General features: G+C 40.5%; 1 protein-coding gene across 1 annotated transcript in view; it reads right to left on the bottom strand.

Annotated features, from left to right (window-relative positions):
* LOC124644368 overlaps positions 1-16,161 on the bottom strand; it is a 70,470-nt gene that overhangs the window by 50,162 nt on the left and 4,147 nt on the right. The window contains exons 2-17 of the mRNA XM_047183680.1: positions 13,992-14,120; positions 12,184-12,319; positions 11,552-11,625; positions 10,931-11,035; positions 10,290-10,369; positions 9,501-9,586; positions 8,749-8,869; positions 8,023-8,306; positions 7,372-7,566; positions 6,260-6,374; positions 5,572-5,638; positions 3,674-3,833; positions 2,495-2,579; positions 1,027-1,077; positions 439-517; positions 31-98 (exon numbers count right to left, since the gene is read on the bottom strand). Of these exons, the coding sequence (XP_047039636.1) occupies positions 31-98; positions 439-517; positions 1,027-1,077; positions 2,495-2,579; positions 3,674-3,833; positions 5,572-5,638; positions 6,260-6,374; positions 7,372-7,566; positions 8,023-8,306; positions 8,749-8,869; positions 9,501-9,586; positions 10,290-10,369; positions 10,931-11,035; positions 11,552-11,625; positions 12,184-12,319; positions 13,992-14,120 (1,835 nt within the window). The remainder of the gene's footprint in view (positions 1-30; positions 99-438; positions 518-1,026; positions 1,078-2,494; positions 2,580-3,673; positions 3,834-5,571; positions 5,639-6,259; positions 6,375-7,371; positions 7,567-8,022; positions 8,307-8,748; positions 8,870-9,500; positions 9,587-10,289; positions 10,370-10,930; positions 11,036-11,551; positions 11,626-12,183; positions 12,320-13,991; positions 14,121-16,161) is intronic.

Genomic DNA, 16,161 nt, shown 5'->3' with positions numbered 1-16,161 from the left:
TTGTATATATATATTTTTTTTGGTACTTACTTTGCTCCTGTTCCGTCTCCTTGCTGCAACTCTCTGCTCGTTGTCTCTGGTTCCATCTCGTTTGGAGGCTGTCAACAATAAATTAATATAAAACACTGGCAATACCAATCGAAACAATAAACACTATGTCCTTTACAATGCACGAATCTTATTGTATTTGATTGAATAACTGATTCAATTTCGCAATTCAAATGCGCAAATCGGTCGATCTTAAGGTAAAGCTAATTTGGCGTCATCGGTCCATGGATGGGTGACATCCTGTCATGACAAGCCCTTTCGAAGTTTTCGAAGGCACGTCTTATATTTTCTAGTTGGGAAAAGGCTAGGTAGATGATCTACGATAACTTGCTTAAGAAGGGTCATACATGTCATTGGTTGGTTAATACTACATTGTATGGGATATCTTACCTTATCACCATCAGAACTAGTTTCCGGCTTAGCACCATTGAAGACATTCACCGTTTGCATCATACCGAAGAATGAGAAGCTGGAACAATTCAACAATATTATAATAGTAGTTAATAAGAAAGATATGTACGTCAATATTTTTGCTACTCTTTAATGCCAAAAAAATTTAATTTAATTTAATTGCATCATTTTTTTTTGGTGAACGTTGACAGGAATATAGCTTTATATAGTTAGGGCTGCCATCTCGAATTTCGCAAAACCCGGACAAACATTAAAAAAACCCGGACATTTCGCGTAAATCGCATTTTTCCCCGAACGAGTACGATTTTTTTTTAAACAAAATAATACCTAATTTGAAATCCATTTACTATTAACATATACTTATATTCAATGAGGTGCTTCCTTACATGAAAAGTTTTCCCCGGACACTTCTTGAGAACCCGCCCGGACGGCCCCCGGACGGCCTCCAAACGAGGACAAATCCGGGGAAACCCGGACGGATGGCAGCCCTATATATAGTACCAATAACTAATTGGAAAAGAATAATATATTGGCTTCGTTAATCCTTGTGCGGGATTTAATACTTACATAGCAGCTCTTAGATGCCCACTGATGAACACCGGTCTTCCCCATAAACCACTGCAAAGAAAAACAAATATTTCCTTATATCGGGTGTGTCGTTCACAATCACATTAAATCCTATCGCATATACTTTATGATATTCTATGGCGAATTGTAAAAAAAATAACCTAATCCATTCAGTGGTTTAGCCACAGGAGTCATTTTTCGTTTTTATAATTTACAACATCATGTGTAAAGCAGAGATAAAGTTAGGAGTATCGTATGTTTTGATCAGTTGACAGCTGTCAGTTTTCAAGGGAGAATTTCAGCTGTTTGTAATGACTGACTTTTATATGGTGTTCTAATTTTTGCACATTTTTATTCCATTTACTTTGTTTGAAAAATTTTTTTTTTTATTTTTACGTATTTTTCTTTTATCTTTGTGTTAATCGACATATATTAACCAGTATATTAACGCATTTCATTTAATGTGATTATGAATGACACACCCGTTATAAGACTACCGATTCGCCCCGGCTATGCCTGAGGTATGTATAATGTCGTCGGCCACGGCTGTTCTCTCTAAGGAGATCAACCAGCTGCACCGGACATCATAGTGTAGAGTATTTGTGCATCACCGCAAGTATGTGTGCGAGAATTTATAAATAATACTTTCAGTAATTTCTTACTTCTTTTTAGCTTACTTTCAGTAATTTCTTACTTCTTTTTAGCTTACTTTCAGTAATTTCTTACTTCTTTTTAGCTTACTTTAAGTAATTGACTTTTTATTTGTTAGAAGGAGAATGCCGGAACATTTTTTTTTATGACCAAAATTATATCCAATGTTTCCATAACAGTATACATAGTATTAAAAAAAAAAGGTTTGACCTTCTCGACTTTATGTCGGTTTTAATAGGTATCCCGTTCCGCAGCCCGCGGAAAAAAAGATACCTATGTCCCCCCTAGTGTTTTTATTTAGATTTTATAAAAGTATTTTGTATGTATTATTTATTATATAATGTGTATGTATTATGTAGTTGATGTGTTTGTTTGCGTTAAAAAGTCGTGGTGGCCTAGTGGGCAAAGAACCAACCTCTCGAGTATGAGGGCGCGGGTTCGATTCCAGGTCAGGCAAGTACCAATGCAACTTTTCTAAGTTTGTATGTACTTTCTAAGTATATCTTAGACACCAATGACTGTGTTTCGGATGGCACGTTAAACTGTAGGTCCCGGCTGTCATTGAACATCCTTGACAGTCGTTACGGGTAGTCAAAAGCCAGTAAGTCTGACACCAGTCTAACCAAGGGGTATCGGGTTGCCCGGGTAACTGGTTTGAGGAGGTCAGATAGGCAGTCGCTTCTTGTAAAGCACTGGTACTCAGCTGAATCCGGTTAGACTGGAAGCCGACCCCAACATAGTTGGGAAAAGGCTCGGAGGATGATGATGTGTTTGTTTGCGTTGTTCTTAATATAGTATATTAAGTTATTATAGTTACCTTAAAAGCTGTTTCCTCTGCTGTGCACACAAGGTCCTCGGCGTCAGGCAATCACACCGATGCTCATAGCCCGACCATGCGCTCACTGTGAAGAAAATAACACCTTTAGTCCTACTATTCTTATTTACTTTCTTATACCATTATCTATACATATAATAAAATGATAGGAAAGTCAAAACTGTACATTGAATATTTTTTTAAAAGAATACTTGGGGGGTGATCCATAATCGATTCTGAACCCAAATATGTAGGTTTTAGAATTTTTGTCTGTATGTCTGTTTGTCTGTATGTTTGTCCCGGATAAACTCAAAAAGTACTGCATGGATTTAAATAAAATTTTGCATGACTATTACCTGCGGACCGGTTCAACACATAGGCTATATATTATCACGCTATCACCTACGGGGGTTGAGCAATCATCCATCCTCCGAGCCTTTTCCCTACTATGTTGGTGTCGGCTTCCAGTCTAACCGGATTCAGCTGAGTACCAGTGCTTTACAAGAAGCGACTGCCTATCTGACCTCCTCAACCCAGTTACCCGGGCAACCCGGGGGTTGAGCAATGAATGATTAAATAAACGAAATCGGAAATTCTATGTTGTTCAGCCAGACAAAGTCGCGGGCGACAGCTAGTTTAGTTTAAAATAAATATGAGGAGAGGTTATGGCTAAGCAACAGCCGCACAGATCGATTGATCATAAGGTTAAGCAACGCTTGAAACGGTTGGCCATCTTGGCGTTTGGTTGAATGGTTGACCATCTTGTCCGAGTTCCTCTTATTTATTTGAGGTTAACCAACAACTGTTTACACCGTAAAATAAACTAAACTGTAAATAAAATAAATAAAATAAACTGTTAACAGCGCAAGATATAAGTATGTATTTAATCCTACACTTGTGTAACAATATGTACAATATTAATAATTTATTACATGATCTTCTCTTGTATCGGAAGGCACGATAAATTGGTCATCAGAGGTAGTCAGAAGCCAGTAAGTCTGACAACCAGTCTAACCAAGGGTTGAGGAGGTCAGCCATATTTGGGAAACGAGAGGTTTTGAAGTTTGAATGGGGATGGACTAATGGAGGGGCAGAGTCAGGGGTATGTTTGCAAGTTTTGCCCAAAAGTGTGGCATTATTTTTGAAGTTTTGGCTAGCATAGGTAAATAAATATACACTCACGGTCCCTAGAGTCAGTCTGCGCCGCCATGTCAGCGAGCCTCGCGCGGGTGGGGGCGCGTTGGTGAGCTTTCAAGTAACGCTGCAAGCGAGCCCGGGCAGCTGGTACCCAGCCCCACCGGCCTGACTCGTTGCAGCCCACGCCTACTGGGATCATTTCAACCTGTGGGGGATAAAATTGGATGTGAAAAGTGTCTTCTATTGCCGGTAAAACCCACACACTACCAAGTTGGATATCAAGACCCAAGTTTGGCGAAAATTTATAAAAAAAAGGTTTAACAATAAAAAAATAAAATCGACTTCCAAAAACACTATAAAGCAACAAAAAATCTTCCACTATTTGAAAGCTACACTGTAAACCATTAACGTAGGCTATATCCGCGTAAATGAAGTAGTTGCCCGGGACGCGAGTGAATCCGCGTGAAAAGTTAGGGTTATACAGTGTAATATATCGGGTGTGTCGTTCATAATCACATTAAATGAAATGCGTTAATATACTGGTTAATATATGTCGATTAACACCAAGAAAAAAGAAAAATACGTGAAAATAAAAAAAATGAATTTTTCAAACAAAGTAAATAGAATAAAAATGTGCGAAAATTAGAACACCATATAGAAGTCAGTCATTACAAACAACGGAAATTCTCCCTTGAAAACTGACAGCTGTCAACTGATCAAAACATACGATACTCCTAACCATCGATATATATGTACTACGTACTAGATAGAACGTTCCGAACAAAAAGCTTACCACACTGAACTGCACTGCAGACTATGCAGTGCCCAAAATGGCAAATCAGAGCGATTTTGACACCTGCGCCAGATGGATGTCTATGAAACTACAATTATAAAATAGAAAATACATATCAAGGTATAAACTTACACATATAAACTATTCGAGAGTCAAGTTAGTAAAATTACACGCTGTTCATGCTATTACAACGCTTGTATATCATACTTTTCATTTACAATTCAATTTTACAAATATGCATTAATTTGTTCCCGCCCGCCATCTTGAATTATGGATTAAGAAAATCGTGCAGAAACAGATGTGCCATAAAACTAGCAGTAGGTAAAATATCAATGAAAACAGACTTCACTTTGTCATGGTATGTTCTTACTTTCAAGAAAAAATAATTAAATTCGCGAAAATTTGTGATAGCCCTCTTAAGAAAAAAAACATCGTAATTAATATTAAAAACCCTAAAAATAAGTTCCTGGTTTTAATATATTACATGATTTTGCATTCAATTAGATATAAATAAACTTTTTGATATATTACATGATTTTGAATTCACTTAGATATAAACTTTTTGAGTAATGAAAAATGTAGGCAAAATACGAGCGACACTTCTGCAATTAACATCAATGAGGATGACTACATGTCACAATACGTCAACGAAATGTCAACAGACGACATAGCGGGTAAATTATTTGTATGGATGTTCTTGTCTATCGCTAGAATATATGTCAATGCTCCTAACTTTATCTCTGCTTTACACATGATGTTGTAAATTATGAAAACGAAAAATGAGTCCTGTGGCTAAACCACTGAGGGCTGATTTTTCAATCGCCAGATAACTTCTATCTGAGGAATGTTTTTGACGTTTTGACAGCTTTTGTATGGAAAATATGTCAAACCGCCATATTTATTCCTCAGATAGAAGTTAACTGATGATTGAAAAATCAGCCCTGAATGGATTATGTTATTTTTTTTACAATTCGCTATAGAATATCACGAAGTACATGTGATAGAATTTAATGTGATTATGAACGACACACCCGATATGACGTTTGAAAATTGACATTATCTAGACAATTTTTCATGCTTTTGCTGATACGAGTGAAACCGCTGGCGGTAGCTAGTTTTAACAAAAAATTTAAACAAAATAGTAACTTACCTTAAATGTAATAGTAGACGCCGCTTTGAAGTTTTCCAATATTTTGCAAAACCTCTCTACAGCGTACCTGATGAACAAATATTATATTTTAACAGTTGCTTGAAGTACAAGAGTCTGGTGGGTAAGTAACAGCCATACAGGACTATCCTAAGGTGAAGCAACGGTTGACGCAGTCTTCCCGTAGATGGGTAACCACCTTTTTTTTAACGACGTCAAAAATCATCAAATGCCCCCTCCCGCTGTGGGTTACGCGCGGTGAGGGAGTGTCAGACTCTTACTGACTAAACGCCGTCGTGTTCCGTCGCAGGCCGCGTATGTACCAGCGCCGCGGTAATGAGCGCGAACAATCCCGCAGCCCCGGCAGGGCTAACCACCTTGGCAGTCGTTATGGGTAGTAAGAAGCTAGAAAACGATCAGGTTACCAAGGTGACCAGGTCGAAGAGGTCAGATAGGCAGTCGTGCTGTTGAGGAGGTCAGATAGGCAGTCGTGCTGTTGAGGAGGTCAGATAGGCAGTAAAACACTGGTACTCAGCTGCATCCGTTTTGACTGGAAGCCGACCCCAACATCGTTAGGTAAAGGCTAGGCTGAAGATGATACTGTCTACCGATATTTCACAATTTTTTATCGAACATCTAATTCTGAAAGAGTGATATTTCTAAATACTATTTTTGACGAAATTTTACTCACTCTTTCTCCATGGGCTTATCGAACGGTCGACATAGACAGACGCTGTTGACTATCTGATGTGTCGTCTCGCTCTGAGCAGCTAACTTGCAAAGCTGTTCGTGTATTATTGCTGCACCTACAATACATACGAAAATATAATAAAAATGTCAAGACATGTTACATGTCGTCAAGTGAGTCAATATGAGAATAATTTGTGTTTTATAGAAATGTGTGTTATATAGAAATGTGTGTTATTTAGAAATGTGTGTTATATAGAAATGTGTGTTATATAGAAATGTGTGTTATATAGAAATGTGTGTTATATAGAAATGTGTGTTATATAGAAATGTGTGTTATATAGAAATGTGTGTTATATAGAAATGTGTGTTATATAGAAATGTGTGTTATATAGAAATGTGTGTTATATAGGAATGTGTGTTATATAGGAATGTGTGTTATATAGGAATGTGTGTCATAGAATGGGTCATACAATTTATGACATAAATTAACTCATCTATACTAATATTATAAAGAGGAAAACTTTGTTTGTTTGTTAGGTTGTAATGGATAAACTCAAAAACTACTGGACCGATTTTAAATATTCTTTCACCATTAGAAAGCTATATTATCTGCGAGTAACATAGGCTATATTTTATCCCGATGCGGGCAGTAGCTCCCACGGGACGCGGGTGAAACCGCGGGAAAACGGCTAGTGTCATATAAAAATACATGTAGACAAGAATTTTATGTAATACAAATTTACACGGGGCAGATTCGACAAGATATGATCACATGTTGTAGAAGAAATTATGTCATACATGATTATATGTGATGCGAGAATCCATTTTTAACCGACATCCCAAAAAGGAGGAGGTTCTCAATTCGTCGGGATCTTTTTTTTTATTTATTTATGTTCACCGATTACTCGAAGACGCCTGTACCGATTTGCAAATATTTTTTTTTTGTTTGATAGGGTATACCTCCCAGGTGGTCCCATAATCATATCATCATCCACTAGACACCGAATTCTAGGCAGATGCACCTAAGAACAGTTTTTTTATGCTTTTCAGTGTTTTCTCACATCTATTTTATTGTCTGTCTGACTTATAAAGTAATACAAAATATACACTTACTCTGCGGCGGCGCCAGTGCCCGGCGTAACAGCGGTATGTCCCAGAGGTCGGGCTGCGAGTCCGCGCGGGCCCGCACCGCGCGGACCATCCGCGCCGCTGCGCCGACCGTGCTGCCACCTGCCGAAAAGAATGAAAAATTGTGGTAAAACAAAAAAAAGTAAGGATATTGTCTATATAGTAATATAATATAGAGGTTTTTTTATTGTTTTGTGTAAAGGCTCCGAAAGTTCTATACCGGTTAGAAATTCTTTCACTGTTGGAAAGCTACTGTTCCCGAGTAACATAGGCTATATTTTATCCCAGTACGGGCAGAAGTTCCCACCGGACAAGGCCAAATAATAAATACTCTCTCCAGTGGATGGATGTCGGATTGTCGTCGCATCGCGCTATGAGAGTGAAGGAATAGTGAGTGCACCGCAGTCCAAGCAAATGTGCTTAAAGTGAATGCTTGAAATTTTAACCCGGTACGGGCATTAGTTCCAACGGGACGCGGCCGGAACCTAGTATCACATATATAATCTATACTAATATTATAAAGCTGGAGAGTTTGTTTGTTTGTTTGCTTGAACGCGCTAATCTCAGGAACTACTGGTCCGATTTGAAAAATTCTTTCAGCGTTAGATAGCCCATTTATCGAGGAAGGTTATAGGCTATATCCGGGTTCGTGTAGAGGTTCACACGGGATGCGGGTAAAACCGCTGGCAGAAACTAGTAAGCTATATTTTCTCTCACGGAACGGGCAGTAGTCCCCCCTAAGAATGGAGCGGAACCTAGTACAACATATAATATATAACTTACAGTGCGCCAACGCCCACACACAGTCCCGTATGAAGGCGAGCAGAGCGTCCGCGTTGTTCGCGAGGCACAGGCACAGGCGACAGTGGCAGCCGAACCGGGCACGATACACCCAGTCTTCCGTTACCATTTCGACGCTCCTGTGGGTGAAAAATAGAAAAATATTATTATCATATATCTACCTGTATTAACATGAGAAAAAAAATTGTTTGTATCCTAAAAAAAAGTCGTGGTAGCTAGATTCCACGTCAGACAAGTACCAATGCAACTTCTCTAAGTTTGTATGCACTTTCTTAGTGTAACTTGGACACCAATGACTGTGTTTCGGATGGCACGTTGATCTGTAGGTCCCGGCTGTCATTGAACATCGTTGACAGTGGTTACAGGTAGTCAGAAACCAGTCAGTCAGACACCAGTCTAACCAAGGGTTATTGGGTCGCCCGGGTTACTGGGTTGAGGAGGTCAGATAGGCAGTTTGGTAGCCTTGTAAAACACTGGTACTCAGCTACATCTGTTTAGACTGAAAGTCAACCCTAACATACTTGGTAACAGGCTAGACAGATGATGATGATGATGACTTACATATTAGTCCCGATGACAGTGAACATGAGTGCTGATATCTCGCAGAAGGAGTGGAAGACGCCGAGCAGCCAGTCCTGCACGGGCGAGAACGTCACGCCAGAGCTGGATAGGCGCTCAGCTTCTGTGGGAGAAATACAAAACATTCAAAGTCAAAAAACGTTTATTGAAAGTAAGCTCTTTCTGGTCAAAATTACAAAAGTACAGGACCCAAAACGCCCACCCTTCACCACTTTCTATGTGTTTTTGCTGGGAAGAAGAAGTGCTGTAACCAACTCCCCAGCAACACATGTCTGTCTGTACGTTAGAAGAACCTTTCAACAATGGTTTTTGTATATAATGTGTATACAATAAGCAACTACCACATGCTAGCTAACACTCACCATACACACCTTGAATAAAGCATCTAAGGGCGGATTTTTCAATCGCCAGATAACTTTTATCAAAAGAATATGTTTGACGTTTTGACATATTTTGTATAGAAAATATGTCAAACCGCTATTTTTATTCTTTATTTATCAGCCCTTCGATGGCTTATTTAATACATTTTAGTGTCGTCAACTTTTCATTAAAAAAAGAACCTGAACCTATGGATGACTCGGGTTTTATCTTATATCATCTTCTGCAAGAAAAAATACGGCAAAAAAAATAATTTCGATCGTTCAGTCAGGTAAATAGAAAAACAATTATATTCCGTAATTAAAGCTTTAACCTTATGTTAAAGTTTAATAGACAAAATAAAGGCGGTAACCTACCCATGCCACAGACGTAATGCAACAACGCAGCTTCCTCCTCGGCGGTGACGGCCGCGTCATCGTCCAGCATCTCACTGCCAGACAGCCTGAGAAACAAACATTTATTACTTAACCGACTAAAATTCCAAACTCAAACTCAAAATACAAAAAAAAAATTCAAACATTGATAAAATTGTGGCTACCGATTTCTCCACAATTGTATCCCAAAAAACGACAGTTTCCTCGAGACAACAACAATGACATGGTGAATGAAAAGAAATAATTTGTCCGTCTTTTAGATAACCGATAAAAAATGGAAAATACGAAGAAAATACAAAAACGTAAGAATTTTGTCTTACTTCACTTTCAGATACAAATTTCATTGAAACAATGCCACAAGCCCCCACTAAATGCTATAGGTATTATCTGCTGATTGTATCTTAATACCTTTAAAATGTTTTTTTTTTTAATGTGTAGACTTTTTTGGTTGTGTAGAAGACGGACTGGTTAAACTATTTTTTAAACCCGGTAATCACGCCTTTTGTCATGGTTATCAATGAAAATAAACTTATGTAGCATTAGGAAGAAGCTAGGCATATATACTAATATTATAAAGCTGAAGAGTTTGTTTGTTTGCTTGAACACGCTAAACCCAGGAACTACTGATCCGATTTGAAAAATTCTTTCAGTGTTAGATAGCCCATTTATCGAGGAAGGCTATAGGCTACTTTTTATCCGGGTTCGTGCAGAGGTTCCACGGGATGCGGGTGAAACCGCTGGCAGAAACTAGTATATTATATAAACACTTACATGTCAGTCTGTGGTTCCTGTGGGGAGTCATCCTCTAACGGTATGTCATCGTGAACTATTTCTTCCGCCGACGCGAGAAGCTGAAGAAAGAAAACATAGTTATTTTAGTACTATAATAGTATTTTATATTTTACTATAATATATTTTAGTAGTATAATAGTATTTGTGTGTAAAAGTCGTGGTGGCCTAGTGGGTAAAGAGCCAATCTCTCAAGTGGGCGTGGGTTCGATTCCAGGTCAGGCAAGTACCAACGCAACTTTTCTAAGTTTGTATGTACTTTTTAAGTATATTTGGACTGTAGTTCCCGGCTGTCATTGAACATCCTTGGCAGTCGTTACGGGTAGTCAGAAGCCAGTAAGTCTGACGCCAGTCTAACCAAAGGGTATCGGGTTGCCCTGGTAACTGGGTTGAGGTAGTCAGACAGGCAGTCGCTTCTTGTAAAGCACTGGTACTCAGCTGCATGCGGTTAGACTGGAAGCCGACCCCAACATAGTGGGGAAAAAAGGCTCAGAGGATGATGTCAGTTTCAAACTATTTTTTTTTTACAAACTGGGTGAATGACATTGGTTGATAGATGGTGTGGTTGATGGCGGGGAGGGAGGGGGGGCATTGTGGTATGGTGTGTGTGTCTGTGTACATACCTGCAGTATATCCTCGTGGCGTATGAGGAAGTGTTCGGGGTCGGGCGCGGGAGCGTCGGAGCTCAGCAGCGGCAGTAAGAACTGGCCCATCGCTGGAGCCTCTGCCTGTGAAGATAGTACAAATCTTTTAACATTTTATAGAAAATAACTTAAAAATAATATTCTAAAAACCAGTTGCACCGTTCAACTATAACGATAACCGAACCATGACCAGACGTTAAGTTGCTGCCACTTGTCAAAATGGGCGATTTAACAACTAGAAATAGTTCGTTTATCGTTATAGTTAAATGGTGGAACTTACCGTAAAAAATGACCATTTATCGACGAAACGATTTATAGAATTCCCTAGTATGCTTGGTCTGTGAATGAGTGACCATCATGTCATGACGATAAGATCTTCCCGTTAGATCGGTAAGTCTCAGCTGTCATTTAACATATTTAGCGGTTGTTCCAGTACTCAAAAGTTAGGAAGCCTAACAACCAATCTTGTCAAGGAGTATCAGGTTGCCTATGTAACTGAGTTGAGGAGGTCATATAGGCAGTCGCTCCTTGTAAAATACTGGTACTCAGTGGCAGCCAACTCCGAGATAGTTGGGAAAAGGCTAGGCAGATGATGATTACCTTATGCTGAAAGCCGTTGCAGTCGACATCAACGGCCGCCGCCTCCTTCAGTGAAGAGCTGTCTGATGAACCGGCTGAGGACAAGAAACGGGATATTAAAACATATTTATTGTGTTATTGCTGAAAAGAAGTAGTGGTGCAACCAACTCCAAATCAACACATGTCTGTCTGTAGGTTAGAAGAACCTTGCAAAAATATTTTTTTATATAGGTATACCGTGAGTGCTATGCATATATTTTTTATAATGCGAACAAAAAATTGTTACGTAATGTGTTACTGTTTGCTAGAGCAGATACATTTGTGTGTGTCACAGTGCCGCACACCGGGGGATCTCACTTTTACATCTTTTATTAGTCGTTATTATGTTAAGAAGTGAGAAAGAAGATATGTATGTCCAAACTAAAAATATGATCTTATTACCTCTTCAAGCTCAAACAGCTAACTGGATTTTGATTGAACTTGGCAATAATATAACCTATACATCAGAGTAAGATATAGACTATTTTTTATACTAGTTTCGGGAAACAGTCCCCTCAGGAAACGGTTGAAAGCACTGGCGGTATCTAGTAAAGGGCTTGTAAAGACCTCAGTGAACCTCATGTGTCAGAGACATAGTATGTTCTGCTACTCACAAGCATCGTCGAGCTCGGTCCACTGGTCGTCGGAGTCGGACTCGGCGCCGACGTCGGACGCGTCGGACACCACCTCCACGCGACGCACGCGCATGCATACCGCGCGTCGAGCGGCCGCACTGCGCCGCCGAGACATCTGTGGGAGATAAGCATATGAACAAATGTTGTATTTTTATGTTCTAGTGACTTTCGGAGTTTGAATGCAACTTTTCTAAGTTTGTATGTACTTTCTAAGTATATCTTAGACACCATTGACTGTGTTTCGGATGGCACGTTAAACTGTAGGTCCCGGCTGTCATTGAACATCCTTGGCAGTCGTTACGGGTAGTCAGAAGCCAGTAAGTCTGACACCAGTCTAACCAAAGGGTGTCGGGTTGCCCGGGTAACTGGGTTAAGGAGGTCAGATAGGCAGTCGCTTCTTGCTTAAAGCACGGGTACTCAGCTGAATCCGGTTAGACTGGAAGCCGACCCCAACATGATTGGGAAAAGGCTCGGAGGATGATGAGTGACTTTCGGAGTTCCCGTTAAGCTACTTTTATCAACTGTATGTTTAGCTACTTTTGAATTTTTAAGGTACGCTTTGAAATTTTGCTGCCGACTGCATCAGACATCTGACAGCGACTGCACGTGCTGCTCCCGCTTCGATCCAAAACATCATCATCCTCCGAGCCTTTTTCCCAACCATGTTGGGGTCGGCTTCCAGCCTAACCGGATTCAGCTGAGTACCAGTGCTTTACAAGAAGCGACTGCCTATCTGATCGCTTCGATCCAAAACGGTAAATACACACAACCCAGTAGTGCAGCTGCGGTCGACTTTCTGCAGCGAATCGCAGACATGCGGTCGGCAGTTGCAGTTAGCAGCAAAAATTCAAAATGTACCTTAAGGTGAGTATAGACTACAACATTTACTTGTAACAGAACAACGAGCCGCTCTATGAGATGTTCTAGTGTATCATCCTTTTACGAACAAAACGTCGAGCACGCTCGCCTGTTTGTTACAAACCAACGAGCACATTAGTGTAACATTTCGTCGAGCGTATTGGTGTAACAATGGAAATGCTATGGAGACTCAGCTTTTGCCTGTATTGTACCATTCGCTAGAACGTTATACTACACAGAAATGCTCCAGAAAATGTTGTAGTCTATACTCACCTTTAAGAATGTGTAGCGAATTCTGGCGCTTATATTGTTGATCAATTTATTGACTCCCGTTGTATAGCAGTTTTGGAACTTTGGATGTGCATGGCGACATTTGGAGTAGTGTTTGAAACATGAATATGTACTATGAACCAATGACATGTATGACTCTCCTTAGCAAGTTTTTGCAGAGAATATCAAATGCAGGTTGAAATTCTGCGTGCACTGTAAAGGTAGCTTATTGTTTCGACAAGTTCAAACGATTTGTGGAAAAAGTGGGTCATACGTGACATTGGTTGACCGTACATATCGGATTGGTTAAAAGTCATTTAACCATTTAAAGGTACAAGTAAATATAGTTATCGGCACCAATCTTGAGCTCTGACCTACACCTGCGCAGAAGTAATTTATTGGGTCCCTTTTGTGGTATGAAGTGAGGCGCGGGGCGGGCTAAAGCGGTGATTGGTCCGCAGTGCATCGCGTCATAGCCGTCACTCGGGATTGGTTCTTTGCTAATAAATCACTTCTGCGCAGATGTAGGTCAGAGCTCAAGATTCGTGCCAATAACTATATTCGTTACAACTTCTCGTTAAATTCCGTAAGCCAAGCAACATAGAGACAATTTGTTATGTTAGTATGTATATAAAATCTACAGATCATTCAACACTTACCTCTTTCCCCTTAGCGATGGGTCGTCGCCTAGGCGCCCTCTGCGGTCGGGAGTGACGCCTCGGCCGTCCTCCGCGCCCCCCCGACCAGGAGGACGAGGAGGAACCGCTGCCGGAGCCGCGGTGACCCATCTGTGGATAGTAGATTGACTTAAGTTCTCAGATAGATTTAAAGGTGGTCCCCTAAGCCAGCGGTTCCCAAATGGGGTTCCGCGGAACCCTGAGGTTCCGTGACAGGCCCTCAGGGGTTCCGTGGAAAATTCAAGATTTCCATATGGTAAATCGTTTCACTTTTGACAATATTAAATTATTATTCATTTTCAATTAAATTGTTTTAAATATTGCATTCCAAAATTCCATTTAGGGACCATGTAGGTGGGTACCACTCGGGAGCGTAGGCGGGGTAAGGCCACGGCAGCAGATAATTTAATCCCGTTTTTTACAAATTGTAGATTAAATTAATACTTCCAGGTCTTCGGCAATCGGCAAAGTAGGTAGCGAGTCGGCCAAAAATCACCGCATTTTTTGAACTTATTTCATCGCCAGGATTATACGTTTTCATACATTTGATAGGATGTGAAATGACACGGCATACGAGTATTTCCAGTGGCTATTTTTACCATGAATCAAAGTGTGACATTATTTCCAATTTTTGCACCTCCGCGAATCCGAAAAATGTTACGTGTGATGCTTTTATGTACGTTTAATTGCTCAGGTATCAAACATCGAAAAAAAATCGCGCTCTTCCGTCGAGGTTTCCTTTGATGTTTATTTTTTAACCAGAGGTTCAGAAAAAAGCAATAGCGCTTTCTTCGCTAGCTGCTGACCTAATTAATTTAAAGTGGTTTTGTTTATTTTGTGTAGGTACTTAAACTAAAAAAAATTCGCGCTCGCTTCGCTCGCGATACCGGCTACCACTAAATTTCTTTCAATGCTAGCAGGTGCTTGGAACTTCTTCTTTTAGTAAAAAAGAAAACGCGCTCGCTCGCCTCGCATCTGTACAAACCCAATCTATTTCTTTTTGCGTTTACTTTGTCCGTCTTCAAACTGAAAACTATTCACATAATACACAAAGTCAAGGGCGGCTAAATTGTTTTCTGGCCCGTGCGGCAAATAGCCATGCTACGCCTGAGTATGTCTAACCATATAACCATTTGGTGCGCTACCATACGCTACGAGCCGTACCTAAGTGTATTTACGTCTTTAGTTTACTGCTAAGGTTCCGCCGAAAAATGGTGAAACGAAAAGGGTTCCGAAGCCAAAAGAATTCGGGAACCGCTGCCCTAAGCAATGGATGGTCGCTTAAAAAACTATGGGACAAATTTGAAAAATGATCTCTATCTCCGGGGGATATCTCCAGATATCTAATGTGTATCTTGCCCGTCCTAACCTACGGAGCGCAAACCTGGTCCCTCACCGAGTGTCAGAAGTCCAGGCAAAAGGTTTGCCAAAGAGCAATGGAACGTAGCCTTTTAGGCATTAGACTGATGTGGGCCGAAAGTCGGCAATATTGAAGTGGAACTGGGCCGGACACTTCAGCCGAATGCATCCAGAAAGATGGGCCACTAACTATCGTCGCTCAGTGGACACCGCAGGCGGGGTAGGCCCCGGAAGAGATGGCGTGACGAAAGATCGAGAAGTGTGGAAGCAAGATGGGGAGGCCTTTGCCCAGCAGTGGGACATTATGGGCTAATAAAAAAAAATCTCCAGGGGAAAGGCTATATTTAATAAAAAAAAACAAACACATTGTGAAGTCGTTTTCACAGGATGTGGATGAAACTGCGACAGTCTTAATCAGTATTATTGAAGAAATTATTTATACATGCATTGTTGAAAATATAGTGCCTAGTGGGTAAAGGGCCAACCTCTCAAGTATGAGGGCGCGGGTTCGATCCCAGGTCAGGCAAGTACCAATGCAACTTTTCTAAGTTTGTATGTACTTTTTAAGTATATCTTAGACACCATGGACTGTGTTTCGGATGGCACGTTAAACTGTAGGTCCCGGCTGTCATTGAACATCCTTGGCAGTTATTGCGGGTATCAGAAGCCAGTAAGTCTGACACCAGTCTAACCAAGGGGTATCGGGTTGCCCGGGTAACTGGGTTGAGGAGGTCAGATAGGCAGTCGCTTCTTGTAAAGCACTGGTACTCAGCTGAATCCGGTTAGGCTGGAA

Source organism: Helicoverpa zea, chromosome 30, assembly GCF_022581195.2.
Source record: "Helicoverpa zea isolate HzStark_Cry1AcR chromosome 30, ilHelZeax1.1, whole genome shotgun sequence".
In the NCBI taxonomy this organism is placed as follows: Eukaryota; Metazoa; Arthropoda; class Insecta; order Lepidoptera; family Noctuidae; genus Helicoverpa; species Helicoverpa zea.
Note: the sequence above shows the minus strand (reverse complement) of the source record. Positions and strands in the feature narration are given on the sequence as shown.